Source organism: Telopea speciosissima, chromosome 2 (genome assembly GCF_018873765.1).
Source record: "Telopea speciosissima isolate NSW1024214 ecotype Mountain lineage chromosome 2, Tspe_v1, whole genome shotgun sequence".
Classification (NCBI taxonomy): Eukaryota; Viridiplantae; Streptophyta; class Magnoliopsida; order Proteales; family Proteaceae; genus Telopea; species Telopea speciosissima.
The window spans coordinates 67,631,456-67,642,734 of NC_057917.1; the positions used below are offsets into that span (position 1 = coordinate 67,631,456).

The 11,279-nt window shown below is 37.5% G+C and overlaps 1 protein-coding gene across 1 annotated transcript; it reads left to right on the top strand.

The window, feature by feature from the left end:
* Nucleotides 1-294: 294 nt before the first annotated feature.
* On the top strand, nucleotides 295-2,702 carry LOC122652002 (transcription factor TCP4-like). Its single transcript, XM_043845617.1, has 2 exons — nucleotides 295-2,251; nucleotides 2,359-2,702. Exon 1 carries the CDS (start codon nucleotides 962-964, stop codon nucleotides 2,219-2,221), a length of 1,260 nt encoding a protein of 419 aa, XP_043701552.1. The 5' UTR covers nucleotides 295-961; the 3' UTR covers nucleotides 2,222-2,251; nucleotides 2,359-2,702.
* Nucleotides 2,703-11,279: the final 8,577 nt, after the last annotated feature.

Genomic DNA, 11,279 nt, shown 5'->3' on the forward strand with positions numbered 1-11,279 from the left:
TTTTGAGTCTTTCTCTCTGTGTCGTGCTGGTGGGTACTACATGTAACCCCGTAGTACATGTAACCCCCCTTCTAAGGAGAGAGACCCATCAAAAGACCAGCTTTTCCATTAGCCTTTCTTTAGAGAAGGAGAGAGATATGGGTTGAGGAGATAAACTTGAATAGATAGGTAGAGAAAAGAGAGAAGAAGAGAGAGATTAGAGGGGGCTCCCAGCCCCCCCCCCCCCCCCCCCTCCTCCCTCCCCCAAACTAAAGACGGAAAGGGAAAAACGGTGGCAGTATTGTCTAGCTTTCTGTCGGGTGATGGAATTTAGAGAGTTGAATGGCAAGGCCTTCTGGAAGAGGCAGCAGCAGCAGGATCAGGCTTCAGAGTGGTGGCAGCTGCAGGAGAAACAGATTAAGCAACACAAAGGGCAAGAGGACTCGTGGAGTGAGCCAACAAGGGACAGTGCGGGTAATCATCAGTAATAAGAAAAAGTTCAAAAAGAAATCAAAAGCTGGAACAAGGAAACAAGAGGGGTCTGAGTCTGGATCCTCAGAGGAATCATCATCATCAGCAGCAGCAGCAGCTTCAGAGGCACCATCTCCACCAATCTCTAAAACCAACAAGACTAGTAGAAGACGACGACGAAGAGGACCAAAATCGTTCCGAAGAAGAAGAACTACATCGTCTGCGCCTGCAACAACCGCTCCAGTTGCAGCAGCAACAAGGGTTTCACTTTCATGGCTATCATCTTCAGCAACAACACTATCAGCAGCAGCAGCAGCAGCAAGAACAACTGCAGCACTTCTATGGAAGATTGGATGGAGAAGCATTAGACGCCCAAACCCATACCCACCAGACCAAACCCCGCAAAAAGCGATCTTACTTCCCATCTGCATCCCCTCCTACTACTACTGCTACTTTGGCATCTTCTTCGGAGCAGCCGAGGGGTATCGAATATGCGAGATTGGGGGAGAAGATGGAAGAGAGTCAGCACCACCAACCGTCGTCGAGATTGGGGCTGAGAGCCGCCGCCGCTGCCAACGGAGGAGGAGGAGAGATCGTAGAAGTGCAAGGAGGCCACATTGTGCGATCCACGGGGAGGAAAGACAGGCACAGCAAGGTCTGCACTGCAAAGGGTCCTCGCGACCGGAGGGTCCGCTTGTCTGCTCACACTGCCATTCAGTTCTACGACGTTCAGGATCGACTGGGCTACGACCGACCCAGCAAGGCCGTCGATTGGCTCATCAAGAAGGCCAAGGCCTCCATAGACGAGCTCGCCCAGCGTCCTGCTTGGACCCCAACCACCACCACTAGCAGTGCTGCAGCTGCTCCTTCCGCCAACACTGCTACTAATCCTGTCGACCAAGGCCACGAAGAGGAAAACAGACTTCATTTCCTGTACAAAAGCGACGCTGCAGTAGTTGGTTCGAGTAAGAGGCCAATGGCTGCTGCCGAGCCAGCGGGTTCTGGGTTTGGTTTTCAGCAGCAGCAGATGAACAATCCCAGCCATAGCTCCAGCTTCCTTCCGCCTTCTCTAGACTCCGACTCCATTGCCGACACCATAAAATCCTTCTTCCCAATGGGCGCTGCTACATCTTCGTATTCCATCAATTTCCAGAATTACCCACCAGACCTAATCTCCAGAACCAGCAGCCAAGCCCAAGATCTTCGTCTCTCCCTTCAGTCATTACAAGACCCAATTCTTCTCCACCAGCAGCAGCCACACCACCATCCACAGCCTAATCCTTCGGCCGAACAGGACCTTTTCTCTTGTTCAGCTCCTTTGGCATTTGATTCTACCTCCGACGCTTGGTCTGAGCAGCCGCAGCAGCAGCAGCAGACAGCGACGGACACACAATATCAGAGAACGGTCTCTTGGAATGCCGGAACGGATACAAGCAGCAGCTCAGGAGGAGGTGAAGGAGGATTCGTCTTCCATTCACCGCCGCTGCCGCAACCGTCTCTGGGCCAAAGCCAGTTCTTTTCACAGAGGGGACCCCTTCAGTCCAGTAACTCACCTTCAGTTCGCGCTTGGATAGACCCGCAGATTTCCGCCTCCGATCATCATCATAATCATCTGGCAGCTTCAATCCATCATCGATCGTCCATCTCTGGCAACGGATTTGCCTCCGGCGGATTTTCTGGCTTCCGCATCCCTGCACGAATTCAAGGTGAAGAGGAGCACGACGCTGTCTCCGACAAGCCGTCCTCTGCCTCCTCTGCTTCTCGCCATTGAGTGAACAAACTGGAATTCTCCCTTCGCCTGGTAAATGTCCCATACCCATATCATAAATTGTTTCAATTATTTATCTTCATCCAGTAATCGACATTTTCGCTCTACCCGTCTGTCTTTTCTCCCATATTTTGTCTCAGGGATTCTCTATCGTGATGGAGCTTTTCATGAAACGAGCTGTGGTAGGAATCTGTAAAGAGGAGGAAGAAGGGAGGGGAGATTTTCGGTTTCTTGCACCAATGGCTGACCGTGGGAAGAAGAGATCTGTGTCACTATGTGGATTCAGGTTGTTTTATCCCCGGTTAGCTTGCATGAGTTTGTTAATTTTATGTTTCTAACTTTCCTGTTTAGATGAGCTCTGTGAGCTCTACTTTGTTCAATCTTTGTTTGATTTCTCTGCTACTGTGAGACTTGGAATTCTGTTTTGGATGTCTTTCCTTAATGTTTAGTTTTGTGAGGAAAAGAAAGACTTGTTTGTTCTAATGATGCCATCATCTTTTCCATCTTAAGAACCCCACTGAGAATTCTCTCTATTGGGAAGTCAATCCATGATGATACGAAAAAATGCTCTCTTCATGGGGATGGAGGAAGATTTGAATGGTACGTTACTATGCTCTGGTTTCTCCCGTTTACTGCTTTTGATTTGAACCAGCCGTTGCTTTCACATTCCAAAAATGAAAAAAAGAGAGAGGTCTTTTCTTCTTGTGAGAAACAGAAAGAATGGTCGTTCTGTAATGGGAAGGTTGATAATGGATCTTACTGTGATTGTTTTGTAACTGTTCTTATTTCTTTCACAACTGTTATTTCTTTAACAAACTTCCTCAAACCCCCCAAAATGAATTGAAAGACCTTTTAACATCTCTATCAATGTTAAAAACTTCAATCTTGTCCAAAAGTGTGGGATTTTGGGGAGCAGATGAGAAGTCTTTGTCTATGAACAGTTGCAATATAGGGGTGGTTGTGGTTTTGTAGCCAAGTTGAAGTTGTTCTCAATCGAGAAAAAGGTTGAAAAAGTTCCCTACTAGCTTTCTGTATAGTAATGTCATATGCTACTTTTGCTGTGTTTTCTCCTCTGAAGAACCAAACCAATACTGTGAAAACCTGAACGTGAGTGTTAAAAAAGACAGCATTGCTATTTGCTATGCTAAATCCAGAAGACCCAGAAATCGCAAATCATCTCTGATTTCGTAAGACTTGCCTGCAACCATAGAAACCCATATCTGGTGTGTTGGTGATCCATGTCATTTCGGCAACATATGTGGGAATTGTGATGGCCAACCAGGCCAAGTGTCTCTCTTCACATCATTGTCCTTCACTAATCACTGCCATAAACAAGGTACAATGAAGTAGGTGGCCGGTCGAGCTCATCGAAGCAATAATAAGTTGAGGTGGAGGAGATATATAGCATCAATGAGAATGAAAAGCAGGTATACCCGTACACTCTAAGTGGAGCTCAAAAGAGGAGCTTTTTGGTTGCAGTGTTGGAGAAGCCAGAAGGTGAGTGGCTAATGGCGAGGACAGGACCCAGCTCAAACCAAAGCCTCAAAAAGGGCATATGATGAATCAGAGGGGAGCCACCAAATGTGGTGTGCACTGTGTGGCCATCGAAATTTCTTTGCTTTGTGACCCCTTGAGTGATTTTTAGACTTTTTAAACTCAGAGTGGGATTGGGACAGCGACATAGAACAACTAGTAGGAGAGAGAGAGAGAGAAAGAGGCTGATATTCTGTTGGTAGGTTTGGTTCATCAACAACTGATGAGCATTCATTAGCCAATGTGGGTTTGGTCGTCATTAAGAGCTTCTAAGCTTTGGAGGGGACTGTGGCTTTATAACTTTTTATGCATGGTGAGGGTTCCAAGCAATGCAGTTTTTTCATGCTCCTCTTGGAACTCAAGGATCGGATCTTGATAGCAGGTTTTTCATGCTCTCCTTTCTTTTTTTTCTTCATTCTCTTCCTTTTCTTCGTATTTCAATGCAACCACGAAGAGTGTATACAAGCAAAAAGTGTTTCTTTTCCTTGTGGGTATATTGTATCAATACTTTATGACTGTGTTTGTTTAGCAAGGAAATGTATGGGGGGAGGGGAATAAAACAAAAGGAAAAGTATCAAGGAAAGAAAAGAGAAGTCAAAATTAAAATGGGTTTGGTTTTTGTGCATGGTCATGTATGGCATTTTGACCTTTTAACTAAGCAGGAGGGGACAAAAATGGTATGACAGAGTTGTCATTTTATGTCTATAACTTAAGCGACAGTTGCGTACGTATATGACCGTACAAATATTCATTTATCAAATACCATTTACTTGCAAAATCTTAGAATTGTGGAAGAAACTTTGTGAGAATGAAGAAAGTAAATTTCACCATATCCAAGTGATTTTGAATTTGATAGAAGAATATTCCTTTTTTCTTTTCTTTTCTTTTCTTTAGACAAACAAACAACTAGTTTCTTGCCAAACAAACATAACTGTAGTGTTATGATTTTCATAACAACCCTCTTAGAGAAGCCTCTATATAAGGTATTAATATTGCCACATGGTAGATTAGGAGTGCAATTTTGGTATATTATGTCAAATCTTATTAGAATTGGCAACTGTGGCAACAAAAAAAATATTCAAGAATCCATTTAAAAACTTGAACTTTCAAAAAAATAGGTTGTAATAAATGGATGGTTAAAAATAGTAGAAAATAGTAGTACATGAGTGTTTTACGATTAAATTTGACTGCAATTGTTTGACAAATGCTAATCTATATGATACCTTATTTGTAGCACAATCAAAATTACTACATCACCCTAGCTTGTGGCACTACTATTTAAGTGGACAAGGAAAGGCTTCCTCAGCAGGCAATGCAAATAGGCTTTGCCCCCCCCCCCCCCCCCTAAAGGTATTCATTCACAATTTTTGCATGGAATTCAACCCTCTTGGATGAAAGAGGGAAATCTTCCTTAGAAGCCCTTTGGTAGTCTTTGATCTCTCTTTTCTCCTTTCTTATTACGAGTCTGGATCACTTACAGTATGCGATTGCTTCATGTTTTTCAAGATGACATATATCTTTTTTTACTTCTATAAATCTCCCTTGAAGCACTTTTAATGGTAACATTGAAGGATATTTAAAAAAGCAAAAGAACACATATTTTCACCAAACTGTATGTGAAGCATTCACGTATAGGTAGGTAGTCCGAATTCCCTTATTTTCTTTCTGTTTTTTTGGATTGATCATTGAGAGAGTCTTCCTAGCTAGAGAATCAAACAACTACTTGATATCTCTAGCAACAATCTGAAATTTCCATAAAACATGCTTTTTTAATTTATTTTATATTAATTAAAAGAAACAAGGTAGTTATGTAGAAATTAAAATACAATAAAGAGAAGCGATTAGTTATTGTATTCTAAAGTGTTGGATACCAAATCACCCAATTCATGGTTTTCAAGCATTTATGCTGCTTTGGGAAGCATGTAGAATGGAATTTTTCCCCTTATGGGCATCTAGTTTATTTGGACCAGATCCAAAGATCCAGGTGGAGTCACATCTCTGCCGTCATCATTTTAGGTTTTCAAGAAATGACCCATTTCTGATTTGATATCTCTCTCTTCCTTCATTTTTTTAATCAGTTACCGTCCGTTGACTTCTAGTTTTTCCTCATGAATATAGTATAGTAGTTCCTGCTTTTGGGGGAAACCTTACATCTGCAACTGTTCTTCTTAGGGACTATTGCCGATTAGGGACCTCAGGGACCTCTGTGCTTAAGGTTGACAGGAAATATAGCACAGAAGTCGGCCGGCGGCTTCAGTTTCAGTTTCAATTTCAACACCATTACTAGGGCTGTAGGGCAATGGGTATCTGAATAGGTGATTCGAAGTTTTCCAACTTTGAAAACACCATTCTAAGGCAGTGTTTTTTAAACCACATATAATGAAATGATTCCATTAAGTTTGGATGCACAAATCCTATCCGTGACCAACAATCATTTTTATAAGACTCTCCTCTCTAAATCATTCAATCCTATCCGTGACCAACAATCATTTTTATAAGACTCTCCTCTCTAAATCATTCATTGTATTTTAATTCTCTCTAAAACCTCATCTTTTATATTATTTTTTTAATTTATGATTGAGCTAAGATATCTAAAGTAATCACTTTATATAACTTTCTCTCTCTCTCTCTCTCTCTCTCTCTCATCAATTTTTACCATCTCATTATCCGTCCTAGTGTAACCAAATCTACACACTATATAGTCCGTCTTAATTCTACTTATCTTAAAACATCTTCTTCCCAAAGTTTATCATCATAACTCTAACTTGGTGTTAATCCCTATTTTTGTCTTGTCCACCAAAACAATATCATCAGCAAAAAACATACACCAAGGAACCTCATCTTGAATGTCTCTAGTAAATCATTCATGATAAGCGCAAACAAATAAGGGCAAAGTTGAGTGTTGATGTAACCAAATTATAATTGAAAATTCACTACCTTGGCCCTTCACAGTACATATATTTAATTATGTCCATGTATTTACTTGAAATATTTTCTTTTCTAGTACTTGGTAAATTAACTCTCTAGGGAGTCATAAAACTTTTTGTAGGTCAATAAATACCATATGAAAATCTTTTTTGCAATCTCTAAATTTTTACATAAGTCTACTATCTAGGTAAATAGCTTCAATCGTGGATCTTCTTAGTATAAAACCAAATTTGTTCTCCGTAATAATAGGTTCTTGTTTCAAGTGGATTTCAATAACCTTCTCCCACAATTTCTTAGTATGTTCATCAGTTTTATGCCTCTATAGTTATTGCAACCCTGATTATCATCGTTGATTTTTGTAAATTAGAACCACGATGCTTCTTCTTCATTCAATTGACATTTTTCTTGTGCTCATAATTTTATTAAATAGCTCGGTTAGTCAAAATAAACCAATGATTCCTAAGCTTTTCCACACTGCTATTGGGATCTCATCTAGTCCTTGTGCCTTGCCTATTTTCATCCTCCTAGCTTAAAGCTTCTTTTACTTCAGCCACCCTAATTCTTTGTATATATCTACGACATGTAGTGTCTTGATGGATAATGCAATCTTTCATAACATTGTTGTTCGAAATGTCTTCATTTCGTAGCTGTAGCAATAACCTTCATATGTCTTCTTAATGCCCTTATATCTTATTAGTACTTTACCATCTTCACTTTTAATACATCTACCATGATCGAGATCTCTACTCTTCATTTTCCTCACTTTAACTATCTTATAAATAGTTTTCTCCCCATCTTTTATGCTTTAATTGTTATAAAGATCTTCATATTTCTTCGTCGTTGCTTTTCCCACAATCTTCTTAGTTTATTTTTTAACAAATTTGTACCTTTGTAGATCTTTTACATCCTTAATCATTTGCTTTATCTTAAAATTTCCTTTCTTATTCTTAATGGTTGTTTGAACATCATCGTCCCACCATCAAGTCTCTCAAGATAAATGATATTTTTCTTTCAATTCGCCTAAGACATCTTTAATAACCTTCTTAATACAAATAATACAACTAGTCGAATTTTATTTGTACTATTGATAAAAATAATTGTATTTAGTTCCCATCATTTTCTAAATCTATCCTTTCCAAAACGTCACAATACATATCTAGAAGGAAAATGTGTTTCATACAATTATTAATTTTACTGGACATTAAAGTGTTCCAAAGCTGTACTATAGAATCAAATGCCCACCCATCTGACCCAAGAACTTACTTTTATATATACTATATATTAACGCAAATTGTGTGGTCGCTAAATGATTTCTTGTATATTACAGTGGTCTTACATATTATAGCAACCACCCATCCATAATGTGGCCCACCTCTCCTTTTAAATATTTATTTTGCGATAAGAAATCTAGTCAATGGTCATTTTGAATAACTTAATTTATTTTAATAATAACATCATTTGGTTCTCCAATCACTTTATGGGGGTATGATAAAGTTTTCCCTATGAGTAAGCAACCTGGACTATCTCTCATCATTTGCTATTATTTTGTTGATCCATATTTCTTTGTCTTACTTTTAATTGGAGTAGTGGCTTGTTAAGTACAATAAAAAAAAGCTTATATTGGTTTGAAAGGAAAGTGGATCAATAATACAACAAAATAAGAAAATTAAAGATATTTGAGAATTTTTTTATTATATATAATCGAAATTAGAGATAAATTAACTAATTAATAGTAACAAAAACATTAGCTAGGGTTAATAATATAATAAATAAGAAAATTTTTTGAGAATTATTGTATATCTTGTTGAAATTGGAGAGAAATTAATAATGTAACTAATAGTAACAACAACATTAATAGTACTTCTCATGAGTAAATAATAATGATGATAATTATAGTAATAATTAGCAATTGTAGTTATAGTAGTAATAGCTATTAGTACTAATAATAGTCATAATAACAACAACAACAACAATAATAATAATATCTTACCTCATAACTTTATCTTGAAACAATACATAGTACCAACATTCTTTTATTTAAAAAAAATGAAATATTGTTATTAATATTATTACACTAATACCCATTCTATAGAAGATTATCATTATTTATATCGTTTATTGCCATTGTTATTATATCGTACTTATGACACTATATTATACGATAAATATTCTACCAAATGCTATAATCTCCTTTTATTTTTTATTCATATCATAATCATATATTTATATAGTATTATAATTTATATTTTTATTATTTTTATTTTTATTAATAAATAATATTAATTTATCTATAACAATATTAATCCACTGCCCATATTCTTAGTGATGCTGATGTTGCAACTGAACTATACTCCATCATGTGCTTTATTTATTTCCCCCTTCAAATTTATATCATTTTAAATGATGTATTGAAAAAGGCAAATGAAAAAAAAAAATTTGACCTTGATTTTGATTCAAACTCTTTTACATTTCAATTTCTATTGATAGTATTGCAAGAACAAATCTACACATCATTTTTTTTTTTCATAATCACCTTTGCAACAAAAAATGTAAAGTGAAAACAATGAGAAAATTTACAAATATGTAATTCAAAATAGGATCAAGTGAGAGTTATCTTATAAGTCAAGCATTGATCAAGAGCCATTGAATCAGGAGGAATTTATCATTCACAATACTATCCTTAAAATAAATATCAATTGCACCCCTAACTTCCTTTATTATCAAACTGTCAAGAACGATAGAGATGTACCATCTCTCTTTGAGATGATGATCACTTCAAAGTTCTCAAATTTTGAAGATTAATTTAATTTAAAGGAGGTGATGTGACTGAATTCTTCTTTTTCAAATAATTAATCTTTAAACATTGTTGTCAAACAGTTTTAGATGTTTGTTTATATATATTTTATGTGGTAATGCAAGATTTGGGGTGATTTAAGGTCCTACATCTTTTTCTAACCTTTATTTTGAGTGGTTTATTAGCAATATTAATTCTCTATTAGTCCACAAATGGTGTGGCATTAGCTAGCTTTGTTGTGAGTACCACACAAGTAGTGTCACTATATCAGAATCCATTGAGCGTGAGAATTCATAGTATTGTGAGAGTGGATGCTTAGATATAATGGTTATGGGATCATTAATAAATCAATTAATACGGCTTTACATCACCATTTGAAACTTTATCTAAAGAATGTGTTCTCAAGGTACGAGATTTAGAGATGCTTTTAAGATTCATGTCATGGGAATAACTACGTGAAGCAGGGAGATTAGCTCCCCATTTGTTGCAGTGTAGTAGTGGGTTTAAGTGACTTTTAACTTAAATCCACTCAAATATCTGGGAAATCTATCTTTCTAAACCCACAGTTATGCAATTAAGAAATATTTTGTTAACAAACTATGAGTCTTTCACTTTAATTTGGAAATCCATACTGTATCTTACCGGACTTGTCTTGATTTTTTATGCTGGAGATGGTCACTGGTCAGCCTAAAAGGAGGAGCCAAGGTGCAGGCCTTGTGTAATTTTGACAAGGCTTGGATTCCACTACCCCTTTTGGATTTTTTTTTTTTTGTTTTTTTGGGTTGGGTGGGGTGGGGTGGGGACCAGGATCCTCTGAAACCGGCAGGATGGCGGTGCACATCCGACGGCACAGCAGAGGCCATGTGACACACATGGCACACATGGCCTCTGCTGTACCGCCGTCCCGCCGGGTACTACAGAGGATTTTTGGTGGGGTGTCCTCATTTTTGTTTTTTTTTCCATCTAAAAATGGCCAGAAGTAGAATAAAGAATGAGAAATATTTTATTTCCTTTACTTTAATTACAGATCTTGAACATAAAACAATGGGTTCCCACTTTATTTATTTTTAGAGGAGGGAGGGGGGGGGGGGACCTTCTGTAGATCTTAATGTCTCTGCTTATTGCAATTAAACAAATTCTAAAATTAAGAATCATGCATTCTTTGTTTTAGTTGAACCCATTTTATGCCAAGACAAATGGAACCTTACTATTGTTTGTACAAAAACCAATGTGTAAGCAAGGCCCTGCTTACACATTTTAAATTCCTAATTGATTTTTTTTTTTTTTGTGGGGGGGATCTTTTTAATTTAATTTGGTTTCACTTTTCCACTCAATTTTTTTTCCATCTAAAAATGCCCATAAGTAGAATAAAGAAGGGGAAATATTACTTCATTTACTTTAATTTTCAGGTTTTGAACATTAAATAATAGGCTCCACTCTAATTTTCTTTGGGGGAGGGGGGGGACCCCACTGTGGATCTTCATGTTCTAGTTATTGCAATTAAACAAACTCTACAAGTGAGAGTCATACATTATTTTTTTAGTTGAACCCATTTTATGCCAAGACAAATGGTCTCCAAAGAAAGGCAGTGACACAAAGTGTTTTCCCCCCTTTTTCAATTCATTTTTAATGATGGTAGCATTACAAAGTTTAAGCTATTCTAAGCATTCGATCCCAGGGTGGGGGGGGGGGGGGGGGACTGTCTTATGGCTCCATCTGGTGTGCAAGAGGGCAAAAAATTGAAATCAAATCAATACTAAATTGGAAACTTTTGTAAACATTATCTTACATGACTTTACATTCTAA

Coding starts and splice junctions, on each gene's coding strand:
- LOC122652002 (XM_043845617.1), top strand. CDS start 962: ATGGAAGAGAGTCAGCACCACCAACCGTCGTCGAGATTGGGGCTGAGA.